Genomic DNA, 20,242 nt, shown 5'->3' on the forward strand with positions numbered 1-20,242 from the left:
GGTTGATTTTTCTATATGTGGTCAACAGATGAATAGCAAAGAATAGAATAGAATTACATTTGTTGTCCCACAGTAGGAAATTTAGGTGTGACACAGGTAGGACCAGTAGTGACAAGAAAACTGACAGATATCCACAAGATTATATTAAATGAAAAATAAAACAACTTTAAAGTGAAGCTGATAAAAAAAAAACACTGTTCAGTTATTCATATGCGCTGATCTAAACACTTCTGCTGACATTGTTTTATTCTCATCAGTACCCTGCTTCAGTATAGGTGTACTATAGGTGTGCTGTCCTAAAAGGTTTGCATCTGTGCCACACTATTTTGGTTTTTGGATGATGAATTGAAATGCATTGCTTTTAGCTTCTTATAACCTTTATGCCTAATCTGTCTGGCATGTTGCTTGATCTTCATCATGCTGTGTGTTCAAAAATGTTCCCTAACTTCAGAAGCCTTCATGGAGCAGATGGATTTATTTTGAAAAAAGACTGTCACTAATAATGTTGCTGAAGGACAGTATGCTCTGGATTTTATTGTAGGTTATCTTTCAAGGGGGCATCATTTTAATTGTTTCGTTTGATTAATCATTGTCATCCCACCTATAAAAAAAATTTAACATTTAATTTATATATCGTGAATATTCTGATGGTAAAATGACAACAAAATGGAAAAAGCATAAAAATTTTTTATTGTGGCTTCCTAATTTGACTATTTAAATACAGTAAATAAAGTAATATAACTCTAAAGTAAATAATCTGTCATGTAAAATCAAAGAGGAGTCGAGGGGTTAACTGTGTCCCTTAAAATGAATTAATCATACAGGTATCCTGTCGGTGCTATTAATGTGTCATGTGCTGCTTTAAGCAGAAGTCGATCCTCTTGTTTTGATGTAACACTGTGACGTAACTGTTCTGATCCACTCTGATCTGATGGAGCAACAGCATGAAACTCGTAGCTCCACAGACAATTTCACAAGGATTTGTTTTCCTTTCTAAGCTGCTCCATGTTTACCTTCTCAGTTCAGGCACTACTATTACTCTTTGCAGTCTTTCATTCCAGTTTTCCAAGAAGGCATTTAGGGGATTTAATAAAACTTCGACAGACTGAGGCAATAAACAGGAGGGAAAGCAGCTCAGCTATCAAATGATGTTCCTATGTTAATATCAGAGTGTGGGACACATGTTTTGATCTTAGTTTGTGTACTTATGCATTATTAAAACAGATGGAAGGGCAGACATTTTAAAAAATAAAATAAAATAGAATAGAATAGAAAATGCCTTTATTGTCCCACAATGGGGGAATTCTGGTAACACCAAGTAGGAAAAACAATTTTTTAAAGCTTTCTCTTTTTTTCATGTTGTAAAATTCTATGTAATAGACAATTTTATATAGAATTGATGGAATGTGCCCTTATAGGAGGACATGTCATCATTCAGCTCACAAGGCTAAATCTGTTATGTATTTTAATGTCAGTTAAAACCAGTCATAAAGACAGATTTAAACAAAACTTAGCAATCACTCCATATGATAGGCCATGCAGTTTTGTGGTTTTCTATTTTGAAAAAGGTACAACAGAAAAAGAAGATTGTAGTTCTTCAGTTTTAACAATAAAAGCAAACATATTTTTATAGAGAATGTGCCTAGGTTCATGCAACCCCCGTTACAGACCCTGCCAGGACCTCTCAGATATTCTACCTCAAATCAAGTCTTCATACCCAAAACCAAAAGTGCTGAAACCCCAGATTGCTTTAAATCAATGTTCATGTTTGTTTATAGTTCCCTTTGGCCATTCTTTTAAACCTAAACATCACTAGTTTAAGTTTGCAGTCCATCTGTGCCCCTGTTAAACGTCTGCAATATACCTATCTCTGTGTGTTTTCTCTATTTTGTTATGTTCGATTCATATACAGCACTTTGAATTGTCCTCTCACTGAAATACACCATAAAATGAAATTCCTTTCCTTTGCTTTAGTTAAATGAATAATAGGTGCTGCTGCTGGTAAACTAACACTGAGCCGTTATCTGACAGGAATGAAATCTGGAAAATCCCTTAATGTGGCCCTTTCATTTTCAAACACATCAGGTGGAATGTGTACCGATTCCACCCACCTCAGACGCTGCCCAGTTGTTCAACACTCCTGCCAGTGTTTTGTTTTGTCAGTACCCTTTTTCTGGCTGCAGCCCAGAGGACAGATCATTCAGTGCCCTGACCGTGTGCTAACTTTCCTTTAAGAGCAAAGCCATATGCATAATTATCAAAGAGTTAAATCTTCAATCATCAAGAGATGGGAGGGGCTCCAAAGCTAGGGGCTTTACACTAAGAGTGAAAATATAGAGTAGAGACCATGTTAGGTTTCCAGGTAAACAGCAATTTGGGATGAGTCAGAATGTTTTGTTTTTCTCAGTGCAGGTTTAGTAGTAGCGGGACAGGAGCACGTGATGCTTTGTTTTGGTCGCAGGCTTGCCCAGGCTTGGCACAGAGCGTGCTTTTGCCCCGCGTGCTGTCAGAGCTTCTCAACTTGCAAACAATCTGAAGAAAACACAACAAAAAACAGTTTTCCCATTACATGAAGACTTCAGCATTGTGTTATGGTGGGAAAAAAGAGGAACCGTTAACATTTTAGCATTATAATGAGAAACGAAAGTTACCAGTGAAAATCCGGTTCAGATGATTTCTGAGCTAAATTGCAGATTTAAGGGGAGTACAGCTCTTTAACTGGACTGCTTGCTCGCTGCCCCGGGCCCCAAACCACAGGCATCACTCCAACCCACATTGTTGTGCAATTCCTACCCTAAAGTGATTATACACGGTGCCTGTCAGGCTAGCCTGGCATTATCACACCATCACACATGCATTCGGCCCTCTCTGTGACACTCATAAACGCTCAACGTTGAAAATTTAAATCCGCAATTAATTTGCAGAGCAATTGTGAAATCATTTTAAGGAAGATGTCTGTGTGTCGTCTGCGAGGCCTGCGCTGTAGGAGAGGGAGCAGTGCCATTTAGGCTTATTTTCTGTGCAGCCGCATTCAGATTCATTTGTGTCTTAATGATTCATTCCTATTCTACCTACAAGTAATTGACGTAAAAGACAGGAATTAGTCACCCACTTAACCTAAAAGAAAACTCTACACTTACTTGATATGAAGAGTTATTTTTAGATGACAGCCGTAACGTGAGAAAGGTCAGTTGATGTTATGTGCCATATGAGTAAGATGAAAAGTTTCTATTCAGCAATTTGAGCTTCTTTCACTTTTTGCAGTATGACTTCAAATGAAGCAACACTTAGTCGTTCTTAAGTGTGCGTCTTATACAGTGTTGTTTTTGGAGCTTTTTAGCTCTTTTTTTGCATTTACATGATCTATTGAAGTAGATTACTGCATGATTTCTATAATAGCACTAAAAGAAGTTGACCGAGGATCTTTAAATTTATTCAAAATAAGAGGAAAGGAAAAAATATCATGCACATTTTCTTTAGCCCTCTGCTGTTTCCCCTACATGGATTTCTTCTTGCCGGTTATCCATAATGGCCAGATTTTTATGCAGGGTCCAGCTGACATTTGTGAAAATTTGCAGCTCCTTCAAACATCTCATGGTCCGTGTATGTGACTGTATCTATGATAAATGCTTGTCCTTCTTTGCCCTTTAGTTTAGATTTGGATGCCCGTGTCTTGGTAGGAAAACTCTGTGAGATCTTTAGAGTACGAGATTTTGCTTCATATCCTTAACTTATTTCTCTGTTTTGTTAAATGTTCAAAACTTTTATTCTTGGTTGCACTGGATTATAATTGCTGGTATCAGATTAAAAAGATATAACTGCATATACGTAGTTTTATGTAGAAAGACTTGAGCATTTATATTCTTTCTTAAACATCATAAATCTTCTCTACATTTTGTTGTAATGTGAAAATATATTGGAAACATTCCTGAGATGCGAATATATCTGTAAGGTAAACTCTTCTTGTTTCTTTTTATCTTGTAGGAATACTTTGAACAATATAGGCAGGAAGGAGAAAAATGACCAAAGCGCCATAGTCTGACTTTATAAAGTAATGTTCATCAGAAGAAAAAAAAAAAGTTGGGCACATTCTCAGCTGGTGCACAGCTCACTGGTGCGACACAAATGTTTGTTTCTTAGATGAATTACCTTCACTTTTCTCTGCATGCTCATCTTTCTTTTTGCAGATGAAAATTTCAAACCCCTTAGTGACAGGAAGCGAGTCCTTTTGAAAGTAGCTTAAGGTATGCAGCACAAGTGCAGTGATGTCATGTGCAAAGGAAGCAATGGGGAGCGTGACGCCAGATTCAGTGGCTTCTTCCTCTTCCAGGGTTTCCTTCATTTTTTAACATCCTTCCTCTGAATTCTGCTCAGAGCAGGAAGTGAATCACTCTTGCTGCCTCTCTCTGTAAATTCTCCCTTTAAAACCTCACTTAGAAATGCTGCAATAACAGGTCAAAGTAGGTATTTTCTAAAGAAGAATTTATGGATATAGGGTTAATGGAAAAAGAGAAGGATGCATCAATATAATAATTGTGACCGACATCGATATCCAATATTAATATAGGTGTTATGGCCAATACAGTGTAATTTATATTGCATATATTGCAATATATATTATATTGCAACAAACTTCTGACATTGCTGCTCTGCTTCGATTGATCACCCAACAATCCTGCATTGCGTTGAATTGCACCCCATCCACTCATAGTTAAAAGGGAGTTTTCTTTTCCACTAGGGAAACATTCACGCTCAGTCTGCAAAGTGGACGACATATTGCAAGCGACTCTCCCCTGTCGCTGTATGCCCATCCTGCAGAGAGAATATTGCAAGTTAATGACTCAATGCAACCTGTTGGGTTTCCTAAGATAGAAAACTTTTGAACCAATCTGCCTGTATATGAATAATTGGACTCTCTTGAGCGCTTTGAGATTACACGTGTTATGAAATGGTGTTTATCAGAGCTCTGAATTAAAATTGAATAAATAAGATTTTACTTATGCGACTGATACTATTATCTTAGATCTTGGTCATCATTGTCCAATACAGATGTTATTGTTGATGTATCCTGCATCTCTACACCAAAGTCTAAAATTAGGCCATGCTTCCTGCATAAACTGGAACCAGTTTGCATTTAATAAAGGTCTCACTGACCAGCTGCCCATTGTGCTTACAAAAGTTGATCCAAGATTTTGTGGAAAGAAGGATTTATTTTAACAGAGCCAGGGGGTATCCCTAGGGTTGCCAGTCTAAACAGGGTTTACAATGTTACAAATATATCCACAACAAGAGCCCCTGAGTTTGCAGCAGGAGATCAGACCCATAAACCCAAGCCACCAGACCAGCTTCTAGCAACAGTCCACACAAACTGCATCTTTATCCTATGAGAGCAGGCCGAAGCCCAGCCCTGTGGCTGTACTGAACAGAGGCAAAAAATATCCTCACTCCACAGACACAGCTCTGTGCATTTTACAGACTCACATTGTGTAGCACATAGCAACACATGCACATATTTTAGCATGGCAGGCTTAGCCAGCACAACCCGGTCCCTGTCTATACACATGAGTTGCATGCTGCTCCAGTCTGAGTCAGATAATCAACAAGCACGAGAGAGAGTCCAACATGTGAACACAGAGCTCACAGTGATACCGAGACATTTCTTACAAAGAATTTCTCACTAACAACACAAACGAAAATATAATAAATGCTGAAAAAGAAAAGAGTTTAAGTCATACATTTGGTTTTGCAAAAAAAAAAAAAAAGGCAGACATCTGTTGAAAAGAGCTCTGTGGTGTCAATCTACATGTTTTAGTTTGTCCCCTCAGGTTTACCGTAGACACATGATTTGTACTGTTTATTAACACCAATTTCTTGTTCACTGTTATGGGACCACGATGGTTGTCATAATAACTCTATCGGCACATCACATAAATATGGATGAATCCTGACTGTTTTTAACATATATACCCACAAACCTTTATGCATTTAATTGCATCTTTATGGGATTAAAGGAAAACTATACTGTATATGGCATGTAACTGTATATGCATTTACTGTGTACTCAGTCCCATTCACTATGAAAACTATTAATTTTAGCCACTGTAAAAACTTTTCTCAAGGATTGACCTTATTAGTAAACAGAAATAACGTCGATTGAGAGTAAGAAGATCATTGATCAGCAAATCAGCAACAATTCTGGAGGAAATGTTGAGTTTATAGTTTAGGTTGAGAACTCTGATGACATGTCATCTTTGTACACATTTCACAAATCAACAGCAAAAAGGAGGAGAATAGGACAGACTTAAATAAATGAAGCAACACAAAATCCAGTTTGTATTTTACCTGAGGTCGTGTAGGGAATACAGCAAACGCATGCAAAAAATGGACATTTTGGCATACTTTCAAATTCCTGTTTAGGGAACTTCCTATAATTTAAACATACTTTTTGCCTTTAAAGTAGGTGGCAGCTTGATGCTACAGGATGCTTTTCTTCCACAAGATTTCTTCAGCAGGTAGTATGAGGCTTGAATTCTTGGTGTAATCATGTTAGTTTGAGAAAAAACGGGTTAGAGGTTAAACTTCCGTTTGGATATGATTCAGGTCCATTCATGGAATAAAATCCAATTAGATTATGTAACTATTATGTTATTATTATTTTAAAACCTGTGTATTTTCTTTCCACCTTGTAATTATAAACTATATTAAGGTAGGCCAACTCATACAATTACCACTCCAGTTTTTGATTCACTGCGACTAAATGTCCTTAACTTAAGATCATAAAAGATTTTACACAATATTTCCTGTTCCCAAACATCAGTGTGATTCTGTGATCTCTGCCAAACATCCTCATCCAATTTTTTTTTTTAATGTTTTTCCACTCTGTCAAAGTCAGAAGAACAGAACATGATTTATTCCCTTTTGTTTTGATCCCTAATGGGATCAGTTCTTCAGCACAGAATCATTTCTGTGATGTAGAGTAAGGTCTGATCCATCGTAACTGCTCAATGAAAAGCCCTACCTGGACCAGGCACCACTCTTTCCTTTTTCCTCTTGTTTTGCCCGGTCACACTGAAGTTTTGATTAGGAAGTTGTGGCTCATGAACCCTCTGTTTTCTCCAGCTGGTCTCCTGGCTCTGTACCCAGCAGTGTCTCATTTTGTGGTGTTTTGCTAGTAAACCAGAGGCATTGGTGGGATCAGTATCAGGACTGGCCAGCTCTTCCTGTGTGGACACAGTTCAGCAGGAAGTTTGCTAATAGCCAATCCGCACCTTGTATGGCATTGCAGTCACAATGAAAATAGGTCCAGGAATGCTAGTAGCCATGTCAATACTTGTTTTTTTTTTTTTTTCCAGAAATGGTTTGTAGGCGATCTGCAGTGTGTGAGAATAATCGGTACTCATCCATATCAGTCTGTGTTCTCTGTGGCCTCCAAGTTCAGCTGACAGTGTAGATTTGAGGAGAAAGACAGTTTGTTTCTCTGAGATTGGTTACAGAGGCCTTTGAGAAGGTGATGCTGCCAAGAGTGCAGTTGGTAAATACATTTGGAGACAGATTTGCTTCTGCATGACTTGTGTTTTCTGTCTTTCCATCTGTTCTTTACGACAGCCATATATCTCACCGTCTGGTTATAACTGTTGTAAAGAAGTACTTCCCTGGAAGTCATTGACTGCTATTTTGGCTGATAGAATTGCAAAGTGAATTTGATGGGCTGTGCACTCTCATCTATATCACTTGCCCCTTCTATTTTCAGATCTACAGTTATGGTCAGAATAATGAAATCCAGCCATCGCTGACATGAATGTCTTTTTAGGTTTGGGGTTTTGAGGAGTACTGTTCTTTTTTCAGGGTGCAACAACAATACAATAAACATCTTCATCTATTTTTAAGACTAGAACAGAATATAAATTTATTGCAGACTCTCACTAATCTACTTAGTTTCAACATATTGCATACAGATTCAAACATTTGTATAAATCTAATATTTTGAAACTTTTCCCTTAGAGATTGCAAAGAAAACTTAAATGTTTTCTGTTGATTGTCAATATGTTTCCAGCAATTTCTCACTTGTGTTCATGCCACTGTCCTGGCCTGTAAGCAAATGAATGCTAACCGGATTTATCCCTTCCAAAACAAGTTGTAAAGTGTGCTTGAAATTTTTGTCCAGTTGGAAAACCAGTTATTGTCAAGCTTTACAAATCTAGGGCTAAAACAATTAATCAGATTAATCATTATTAATTCACTATTGAAATAATCGTCAACTAATTTAGTAATGGATTAATCATTAGAGACTGTAAAGCATGAATTTAGCTGACAGAGCAACGCACTTGTGGCAAAATTTGTAAACATTTTACATTTAAGATAAAATAGGTTTTTCGTCAATCAATATGCTCTATCCAGAACTCTGTGCATTCTCCCTATAAGTATAGGCCAGTTACAATCCTTTAGTGTAATATAGTGTATATGTTTTAACAGGTATGTATATTTTCAAGCTATTTGGATTTGAGAAAATGCTAAAAAAAAAAATTTCAACTCCTAATATTTTTGTTGTTTTTATTCATTGTTATTTGTAGTAATATCATTCCACATTCATAAAAAGATTAGTTCAAATAAATAGGCAAAATCCTTAATTGATTATGTCATTAATGTCAGTGACATGTAAACAGCTGACTTTCAAGTCAATAAAAGTGTGAGATGGAGACATTTATTAAAGAAAAATGGATACAAGCAGGAGCAGTAAGCACTGAACTTTAACGACTAAGCCTGAAGGAGCTATTGAAAATGATAAAGGATACAGACGAAAGAAGAAACAGACTATTTTTGTTTGCCCATATCTTAGGGTCAATTTTATTTTTAATTCAAAAAAAGTTATTTTTTTTTCTAAAAGAAATTGTAGCAAAACAGTTTCCTTTTTATAACTTTGCTAACAGTGACACATTCATACTCCACTCCCCAGACAAACCGGAGGCGCACTGCTTTGCCACTTGCTGCTTCGCAACATTAATGACTACAATCATTTCCTTTTTTTTTTTCCCCGACTGTCCTTTTTCTGTTTTTAATCCTAGGATGTAAATGAAAAAAAATAAGACCCATGGCTGTACATTTCCTGTGCTTGGTTTTTCATTTCCACTACTTTTTTATAATCATCACCATATTGACTTTGGTAAACAGGTCAGTGATTACCACTGGACAGTTCAATATTGGTGCTGATGATAACCTATTAAACTGCAAATACATGAAGTCATTGCAGTCTGTTCAGATTGCCTTGTTCAGTGTGGTAATGTTATTGTGTATTATTTTTGTTTTTGAGAGAGAGAAGTCAATTGCATTTGCATCAAACTTGTTTATTTACTTTGTCTTTAGTTTAAGAAACAACCTGAAAAACAGAACAGTTTATATTTATTTGTTAAGTGCTGTAAAGAATTCTCTCAATACGATTATGAAAATCAACACAGTATACTTTTGATTGAATATATGATATAATATATAATATTTTCACTACGCTGATTTTCCAAATCTGAACTGAAAGATAGATTAATCTAACCGTATATGGATTTTTAGTGTACTTTCAGCTGCCATAAAATACCATTACTTTATTCATTTGTTGTATTAATGTGTTGCATAACGATACATCTCATTTTTCGGAACAGCCTTAAAATGATTTCTATACCAAAATATCAGTTTGTGATCAGACCTGATTGGGTTATAAGTTTTGATTATTGGAATTAAATCAGTTTTTGCCATTTGAATGCAGCCCTAACTTTCATATTTAACCAGTTATATGGTTAAAGCCTCATCATTAAATTTAAACTCTAGTTTTAGAGTAGGTAAATTGATACTTAGTGTGGTCTGTATGTTTTTTTTTTTTTGACCTGACATTTAACCTTCATAATACAAACATCACCTCTCACAACGAAGAGGTCCCCTTCTTTATTACGTTTTTAAACCTATCTTTACGAATAATCCCTGAAACAAAACTATCTTTTACCTGTTTTATTTAGGAAAACCTCAGTAAAACACTACTTTATTATACTGTACCTTCCCAATAGTTTATTTGGCATGGCTAGCACCAGAATACACTAATCTAGATTTTCTCTAAAGAGGGGTTTTAATTATTATTTATTTGTATTATACTGTAGATTCATCATTTCAGAGTTGCTTGAAATTTGGAATCCATTAATCAGGAACTTTTGAACATTTAGCACTCACTTGTCTTTGTAAAGCTTTCATCTGTCAGTTCATTTTGGTCGATCATCTTTCCCAGCTGTATTACAAGAAAATACAGGAAAATATTTTTCCAACTTTTCCGCATTAAAGGGTACTGTTTGTTTATAATTACAGCAGCATCGACCGACCTTTTCGTTTTCATACCAGGCCTTTCAAAAATTTGGTTTCATTAGCTGTTGACAGTGAAATGCACAAGATAGTGCTTTTATGTCGAGTCTTTAAACATACAGTATTGTATATGTGCTGGTTTGATGGCCTAATGGAACCATGAAAGCACACTCAGAGGAAAATACTAACTACTGCCAGTAAGCTGCTGGGTGTCAGTCTAAACAACCTCTGAATATCTAAACCTACAGTCGGAGATCCTTTAATAAACACAAAGTATTTTAAAACAGATCCAAACAGGCCTGTATGCCAACAGTACAGTAGTTTCCGTACAGGTGTCAAAATTTCTCTTTTTGCAATCAGTAGACGCTATGTATGTTAAAGCGTTTTTTGTATTTACTGTTTAGATGTCAACTGTGAGGGATAAAGCAAGACTGTTATTACGGTTCTACTGTAGTTTAAAAACAAAGAATGAATGGTCTTGGAGTTGGGATTTTAAACTGCCTTTAGCCTCTTAGTGACTGGGCTGGTTGGCATTATGAAAGCAAAAGTGTAAATTCCATCAACAAAATGTGGACCATTAACTTAAGTCGAAGATTTCTAAGCAGTTGGGTAGTATTTTGTATTTTCTAATATTCCAAGAGCTTGGCGCCTCAAAATTATTTAACAGAACAACCTTTATTTACTTCTTGCAGCCTTCATATTATCCCTTGGAAATCTGGATCTCTCACTTTCTTACTGCCGCAATAAACCACGGATAACTGTTTACATCTCTCAAATTTACACTCTCAAAAACCTTTCTTGGACATGAAATAACTAACTTTAAGTATTCTTTCCTCGGTAACAGTGTCTACAGAAAGAATGTAATCAGTGCTACCTGGTAGCCATAGGTACTGTGCAATGATCAGGTTCTACTTAGGTGTTTTTAATAGAAACAGACAAATCATTGTAAGCAGAAAGACATGAAAGGTGCAGTAACAAAACGGTAGATACTACAGTAAGATTCATTGCAACCTGTATAAAATGTTAAACCTGTTAAAGAACAGAGGCCTCCTTCTTGCAAACAGCATTGCAGGTTATTTTTCACCACCTATAAAGCATCAATTCCAAGCAAACATTTTCTTACCATCTCATTTCAATTCTCAAAGTAGATACTTTGTAGATACTTTATATATCTATTTTGTATGCACCATCAATACCAAGTCAAATTCCTTGTAAGTGCAAACCTACTCAGCAATAAACTTTATTCTCATTCTGATTTATATTACAACTGAATTATATTGGGCTTTGCCAACATTTGTTTGATTGAATCCTGTTCATTCCAATTCCATGATGTCAAATACAATTACATTTAGAAATCAAATTAAAGTTTAGTGGCATCCAGTTTGCCGAATTAAAGTCAGATTCAGTTGATCATACAATACCAGTTAGGATAAAGTTATCTGCAGAAAATCAGCAGATGGCATTGAATCTTTACTATGTTGGAGTCATTTTACCTCAGGCCAACACAAGAAAGAAATAAATGACTCCCTTTTAATAGGAGTATGTTCATAACAACCAAGATCAGGATGAGCTGCATTTGGACAGATGTAGGTCTTACTAAATTTGGCTTTAAAGAAATGGCATTTGATATTTTTGATTTAGCTAATAGGTACTGTTTTGTACATGGTAGTACTAAAAATCAATTGTATTTGGCCTTAGCAGGCAGAGACTAGCTGCAAGTTTAAACTTTTGATGACTTTGTGATCTTTGTAAGACGTAGCTAGCTGTCACTTGCTGTCTCACCATCTCACCTGCATGGATGTGCCCCACCGCAAGCTGTTGTTAGGAGGGCAGACATGCTGAGCTGGGGTTAAACTAATAACAAGTTTGCACGTTTTGTGTCTCAACCGCACAGCTCCAAATGAAACAGACTCAGCACAAACCTTCAGACATGACCAAACTGAAGCTTTAGGGTTACTTACTAAGGTGGCTAGAATTGGTTCTCATGACCTATATGTCAGCTATCATAGTCGCAGACATTACGCAGAAAATAGGTAGCTCCTATGCAAAAGCACACCTACCGTTAGGGCTCAGACAAGTGCAGCAGAAGAGGAAAAATGTCTGTTCAGGACAGCACCGTTTCTCTAATGACTTCAGTGGAAATTGTGCAGGGAAACCACAGATTTCACTTTCATCTCTTCCATATCTCTGGGTACATGTGTGCAAAGTTGCATCTGCTGGTGTGTAACATTGTAGCTGCTTGCACGCTTTCAGTCAGTGAGGAAGGGAGCACCGCTGCTCTTACCCATAACTGTATTGGCTTTGCAGCTGAGGTTTCACATGTGGCTTCAACTGATTCAAAGCAGCACTGCATGTAGGTGGTGTTGCGCTTTTCTCTCTGGGGATTTTTTCATTAGACAAGTTGACATTTGAACAGCCCTGCCTTAAGTGTCAGCACCTAGGTCACTGTGCCAGCATTTTTCTTTGGTACTTTGCAGCCAGTTTTCTTCAAACACATGGGTGAAGTCTGTAAGAGAATAGGATGGAAATTGAACAAAAATATAGGTAATACGCAGAGGCATGAATTACTGTGCCTTGCAAAAAGATGCCCCTTGCAGGGGCACAAAATAATTTACAATTAGAAATTTGAAGTGCGGCACACATTGGTTACAGCCATCTTTACCCATATATCCCTAAATAAAGCTCAATGCAACAAAATTCTATATACATATCTCATTGGTGGAGGTAGACAATCTAGTTTTAGAGAATAGCAATCCCTTACAGGTGAGTTCCAACTATTTGCCTGTCTAGCTCTTCAACCTAAATAGTAGCTAATGTTCAAAAAGAATAAGTGATTGGAATTGTGAGACAATATATAAGGCGGTTGCACAAATGATATCAGGAAAAACACAGCAGTAAGATCCATGAGATGGTTGTTTATTAGGATCTTAGGCTCCTAAGATCTGTCAGGTTACATGACATATTTCATCAGCCGAAAGTGAAAACATTATAGCACAATCTACCGTACCAATACATTGTCCACCCAAACTGTCAGGGTGGCAAAGGAGAGTTTTATCAGAGAAGCAGCCAAGAGACTTATGGTTACTATGAAGGATTTTCAGAGCTCCAAAGCTCGGGGGGGGGGGGAGATTTGTTGACCAGAAAACTAATTAAACTATTTAAGCAGTCCAAATAGTAAATAGAAAGTCAGCCAGTAGTGAAGGAAAGCCATAAGAACTCCAGGTTGCCTCAAACAAGGTTTTGGACACATTTTGAATACATGACAGGCTAAAAAAGCATGTTTGCACCACACACTGAACACGTCTTGACTGTGAAACATGGTGGTGGCAGCATCATGAGGTTGGGGCGCTTTTCTTCAGCAAGAACAAGGGAACTAGTACATCTGATGGTAAAATGGATTTGATGTTCATAGATATGCTCTTTTCAAATGTACTGAACTAAATCTATGAAGACAAATAATAGGAATGTCAGTCTGTATATGCAAACACACTGAAAAAGTCTTGGAACTATATCTGTAGGGACAGGGTTTTGGAAAAATTACTGACACAGTGCGGATTTTGTGAAATTTGCAGGATACTTTCCAGATTTCTGTATCGTATTATTTCTAGTGACTCAGTATTGTGTTTGTATGTATTTGTAAGAAGACAAGATGCAGGAAAGTTACAAAGGTCTGCTTACTTTTGCAAGGGGCTTTTACAGCTTAAGAAATTAAAATAAAGGAAGAATGGGATTGACATGAGTTCATGTTAAGAGGAGAAAGACTCAAAAAACACAAGAACATGGGAAGACAGGGCAGGGAAAGGTCAGGAAAGAACGAGAGATGGCAGGAAGAAAAAAGGAGAAATTCAAGTCCAGGGTGATGTACCAAACAGTGTGGCCTTTGAGCACTGCTGCCAGTTGGGCCGCTAAAAGTCCGCACAGTGTGTTCTTTAAGGATCCAAGCCCACTCGGTCAAACACACCCCACTCTGTCTCTTTTTCTCAGACAGGCTTCACCAGCAAGTCAACCCCTTACTACAGCCGCTTGTTGAGTCATGATCCATCCACTCATGTATTTCACAATTAGCCCCGCCTTGGCATAGTGAACATTGTTTTCTTTTAATGCATGTGCTCTGACAACAAACCTCGGAGCCTGTTGCTAAACATACACTCTCTTGGCTGATGGAAGGGGGATTGAATTGAATTTGCGGTGTCCACTTGGCTCACGGCCTTGCGGCTTCGCATTCCATGCCTTCTTCTCTGCTTATTGACCGCTATGTTTCCTGTGAGGCAGGAAGTCAGCTCTGTTTCCTGTCAATGTCCTCTTTCATGTGGTCACTTCCTTGTGTTTTGCCAGTATAGCTCTGGTGTGTTGACTCGGAGGACAGGAGGTTGTGCTCCTCATGGAAGGCTTCGAAACGGCAGCGAGAGATTTTCTTTCTCCGTGTCTGCAGCTGCATAACTGAGCTCTAACAAAGACACTAATGTCAGCTCACTCATTGCTTTTTATGGCCGTGTATCTCAATGCAAAGCAACTTTTGTATGTCTTAATTAAAAGTTTAGCTTGTTTACTTTTTATAAAATCTTTCTAATTTGTCTTTCTTTTAGGACATCCTCCAGTGACAGTAATCAAAGCTTTGGGAAATTGTGGGTTTTGTAACCTTGCTCAGGAATGTTGATTGTGATGACTCCTTGGCTGGGAATCCTGCATTTACTGTTTCCTAAAAGATACTAGCACGTTGGCGGAGATTACAATTGAACTTTGCACACAGTGATTAGCTGGAATGTTTAGATTCCTGTGTTCTGCAGCCAGAGATAAATCTGTGTCACAATGTATCTCTGGTTCCAAAAGCAACAAAACACTCTTTGTGTCCAAAAGAGAATGTGCTTAAACTTTAAGTGTGCAAACAAAGCTTTTCATAAAATATATCTGTATTTTATATGATCGGTAGATGCATTCTCTTCTCAAATTAAATCCAAAAACGCATACAGGTAAGTCTACCAACCCTACGCATTAGAAGAGCAATTATCAGAGGAGCCCGCTGGAGGAGCTCCCCTAACTCACTGCTCAGGTAGGACATTTTAACAGGACAACCATTAGATTTACTCTTCACAAATCGGTATTTTCAACTAGAGGGCTTAAAATAAAGCTAAAAAGTGTTCTAATGCTGTAAAACACCCTGAAAAGCCTTTTTCCATGGGGAAACATTGCGGTAGCTGAATCATGGGAATAGTTTTCCTCAGCAGGCATAGGGAAGCTACTAATGGTCAACAGAAAGATGGAGTTAAACACAAGGCAATCTTGGAAGAAAGACACTTTGAGCAGGTCAATGAACCTATGGAAGAACGACACATATGACACAGAAATAGTTTAGAGTACAGCATAGTTTGCTTCAAAATAGCCAAGTCAAAGTCTGGACATGACTGAGCTGAAATTTTTTTAGCATTAAAAGCTATAATCATGGTAATGAACACAACTTTGCATTTTTAATGTAAAAACAACACAAACAAGGTTTAATTAGAATCCTGATAAAATACTTAAATGTATGTGGTTGTAAAGTGACAACTTAATAAAAGGTTCATGAATGCCAAACACTGTAACTGTTGGGTGTTGGATTCATAAAAGTGAGCGTGTAGCTTTCAAACCACCGTCTCTGGCTGAGACAGACTGTGTTTCAGAATCAAAGCCATACAAAGCTGCTGTTTGTCATAGTGTCATTTCATTTAAGGACGCACAGACACACACTCACACAAGTTTGGTGGGACGACGAGCTTTTTTCCACTGCCACACCAGACACCCTGAGCCACACTCCCCACAAAGCACACCAAGTTCTGTTGAGTTCTGGTATTTCCCATCAGAGCTCATTTATGTCCCCGTGCCTCTGCTCGCTCTGTTGCTCCATTCCTTCTGGACTAAATGTTCTAGATCATCACACCCTGCATTTTAACTGTGACACAAGTCGTAATGGATTTCTCCAAAGCTGAGAATTTTTTTTTCTCCCCATCCTGTCATCAGGATGATGGAAGGGCTATAACAGGACATCCCGGCGTCTGCACACACATTGCATTCATTCCTTATTCCAGCACAGCTGAATAAAGCCGTACACTCAGTAGTCATGGGAAACTGAGGCTCATGACTAGACTTTTCTCTCTCCCCTTTTGTCATAAGTACTAATGTGCAAAAGGTGGAGAAAATGGGAGCAGGGCATTTGTGAGGCTCTTGAAGAAGGGCTGTCACATACCCCAGATCATGCAAACTACTCAAAGTCTATCGGTCAAAGCAGTCATGTCATTTGATTCAGGGGTAATAACAATCATTTGTAAGGAGCCAGTGTTTGTCATCTGACCATGGAGACTGTGGGCAGAGGGGAGGTGTAACAAGCTGATATGGTTGATTAGTCAAACTGTTTGCACAGGTATCTGCTGCTCTAGTTTTAAACCAATGGTACCTCAACTAAACTCATACGTTGTACTTTTTCAGTTTTCACTCAATGACTCTGTTTTTCACAACCAGAAATATTTCCAGACAGATATATTTCTACAGAGTGGGGAGTATAGCAGGCTTCCTTCAGCCATCTGACTGGTTCATAATAGTCTTTGTCCATGGTCGTGACTTTAGAAAACTCAGGCAAGTTGCTATGTTTAAAAGAAAGCGTTAGTTGTGATGCAGAAATGTTGCTTTTTTAAAACATTTAGTTTTAAATCCTTGATAATAGTAACTACTCCTATCATCTCAGGCTTATTAAAATAGAACATTCTTTTCTGCTACATGTAAGTTTACTAATGAGCTCAAGGTACATTACTTCAAAATAATCGGCTAAAAGAAGCAACTTAAACTGGAGATATTTTCACAGCTCTTATAATTTGGGGTTCTTAGAAAGTTTGACAGGGTTGTTATTAGGATGAAAAACCAATGATATACAGACTTTACTTTTTTTGGGGGGGAGATTTTCTTATTTCCAAGTGATATGGAGCCAAAGAGCTCTGTAATCCTTATATCTGAAAGACTTTTTTAATTTATTTATTTAGCACATTACCCCTTTATAGAGTTATGGTGCTACAAATGCTGATAGGAAAAAATCAAAAATCAAAATCAGTAAATTATTATATCATTAAAAAGCTTACTACTGTCTATAAATCAGTTCAACAGACGAAACACTATATAGTATAATTACACTTGCAAGGGTGTTTTCTCACCTTTATTTCATATAATTCTGATGTTTTAAAGGTTATGTTAAAGCAGCATTTAAAATTAGAATAGTAAATCTGCATTGACAAATGGTTTATGCTTGATGAAGGTTGCTGGTGAAGGTTCTCAGTCATCCAGGTCATAGGCGTTTCAAAACAAAAAAAAGTGGATTGTTTTTATTTTTTTTTGGAACTTGATTTGATTTTACAAACAAGGCTCATCACAATGGATTTCTAACTTACTGAATATCAATGAATATTTAGGAATGTCCAAAAGATGTTGTTGTTCATATTCTTATCAGCTGCAGACCAAAAGCAAGATGTTAAGATGATGCCTAAAGCTCAGAAGAGAAAGGCTATGAATATCCACATAGAGATAAAGAACCCATTACTCCAAAAGTAGTGCTAAAAGCAGGTTATAGTTTGCAAATACACTCAGGGGCAGTTTTTGGAGAGATTAATGTTTTTTGAGGTGTGACAGCATCACAGTGTGTTGATGTTCTTCTGTGTAGTACCAGCCCCAGCTGCAGCAGAACATCAGCTGGAAACATTGAAGCAACATCGGAAGATATAAACCTGGAAGTTAAGGCTTTGCCATACAGTAAACAGGTCTGCAATATGAACAATGTTTTTTAATTAGTTTTGAAGTGGCAAAAGAACAACAAAATCAATGTTTTGGAGCAGGCATTACAAATAATAATATGAGAAAATAAGAAAAAACTAGTTGTAATGTTTTATAATGTTTTCTAAAAGTTCTTGTATTCTGACATTTTATTGGCTAATTTTGATATGTGTTACTTAAAATCCATGAATACTTTATGACACCCACCTGTGGCCTGTTGTGGAAGAAGAAAACATGATGGCTCAGATGAGTAGAAACAGAGGTGAAGGCAGCATGGAGGGTGCAGACTGCAAACCAGATGTGAAGCCGTGACTCACGGCGGGCAGCGGGCTTGATGACTTTGGCTGCTATGCACGCTAAGCTCTGCGTGCGAGTGTGCGTGTGTTTATGTCTGTGTGCGTGCCGGGACTTCCAGCTTTTCCTCCAAAACAACAAGCTTTACGCAGGCACTGTAATGTCTGGGCAAGGCTCATTACTTCATGTTGAAATACAGACAGAAAATGATGCGGAGGCAGAGCTGAATTATTTTTTGAGGTTAAATGGTTACTTTAGCTGCACTTTGAGTCAATCTGGACTTTAAAATCAAACAAACAGGTGAAATCCTGAGTGTTTTGTGACTCAGGCGTCAGAGTGCAGTGGAAGAAAAAAGGGTGTCTCGCCTTTTGCGGTTTGCTCAGCAGACATTTACCTAATATTCTTGCTCTTTTGTTTGCCCTGTTTTTATAACGCTTCACTAGCTTCCTGCTCAAAAATTAGTTTTTCCACCGGTAGTGTCACTAAGCAACGTCAGAGCTTAGCATTAATGTGTCTGTAAGGAGGAAAGATTAGTCGGTTTCCTCCCTTTGAATTTGTGCTGGTTTAGACAAGACACAGAGTCAAGTGGAATGTGACTGCAGATTTTTTTTTGTTTAGTTTAGTTTGTTTTGTTTTTTTTACAATAGCCTTCTCTGTTTTTCTCCATGCTCATATTCGCTCAGGATATCTTGGTCATGGAGTAAACCCACTGACATCTATTGAGTGTTTGCACGTGTGTTTTCTTTGGAAGGCAAACACCATGGGATCGTTGAGTGACCTTAAAAACCTCTCTTCTCTCCTCATAAGTCAATTGTCAAGGCGAACATGTTTTCAAGAGCCGCCACCTGTATGCGTGGATTTGCACTTCTGTGATAAAACACATCTGAGATGTTTTGGGAAAAGGGCAAATGTCCCTGTTTGTCTCCTCCTCATCCTTTTTTCCTCCTCTTTCTCCCTCTCCTCCAGAACTCCATTAGACACAATCTGTCCCTGCACAGCCGCTTCATCCGTGTCCAGAATGAGGGGACGGGGAAGAGCTCCTGGTGGATGCTGAACCCAGAAGGCGGGAAAAGTGGAAAGTCTCCACGACGCAGGGCGGCCTCCATGGACAACAACAGCAAGTTCACAAAGAGCAGGGGAAGAGCAGCAAAGAAAAAGGTACATTAGTCAAATTTTTCTATTTGTAACAAAAAACTATATTACACATTTCTTGAAAAAGTTTTGGTACATTGATTTGTTTATACTGTGTCATGGAGAAACTTTCTCCTTAAATTCTATGTTGGATATATTCTAAGCCATATTTGGAACTCTAACCCTTTCTCTTAAAGAAATAGACGATGCTTTGCAATACAAATGCATCATATATCTGACTTTAGATGCACAAACCAAACCGCTTAGACATTGAAATGGTCAATAACAGTTTATGAGCTGCAATCATAATGGGTAGGTCAGAAAAACAGTAAATTGAAATCTTTATTAAATCCATCAGTGCTAAAAACTCTACTGCCATTAAATTAGACATTCTAGTCTCAAAGAAAGCAGATATTGAACTGGTCAAGAGAAGCCAAACTGGTGCATCTTTTTTCTAAAGTATTTAGTCACTTATGTTATTTTCTAAATTCAATAGTTTTTAATTTATGTTTATTGAAAATATCTTTAAATAAACTGGCAGAACTCAATATATCCCTAAGGGTGTTCCTCAAGGATTAGTCTTGGTACCAATTATCATTTTCTTCTAATATATGCAAAAACAGGTTTGAACCTAACTATATATATATATATATATATATATATATATATATATATATATATATATATATATATATAT

At 37.4% G+C, this 20,242-nt stretch overlaps 1 protein-coding gene across 1 annotated transcript in view; it reads left to right on the forward strand.

Annotated features, from left to right (window-relative positions):
• The window catches only part of LOC107095350 (forkhead box protein O1-A-like), a 38,715-nt gene that overhangs the window by 15,287 nt on the left and 3,186 nt on the right, over positions 1 to 20,242 (forward strand). Inside the window, exon 2 of the mRNA XM_015391399.1 lies at positions 19,381 to 19,572. Coding sequence (XP_015246885.1) covers positions 19,381 to 19,572 — 192 coding nt within the window. The remainder of the gene's footprint in view (positions 1 to 19,380; positions 19,573 to 20,242) is intronic.

The sequence above is a fragment of the Cyprinodon variegatus genome, unplaced genomic scaffold (assembly GCF_000732505.1).
Source record: "Cyprinodon variegatus isolate N-32 unplaced genomic scaffold, C_variegatus-1.0 Scaffold539, whole genome shotgun sequence".
NCBI lineage: Eukaryota > Metazoa > Chordata > Actinopteri > Cyprinodontiformes > Cyprinodontidae > Cyprinodon > Cyprinodon variegatus.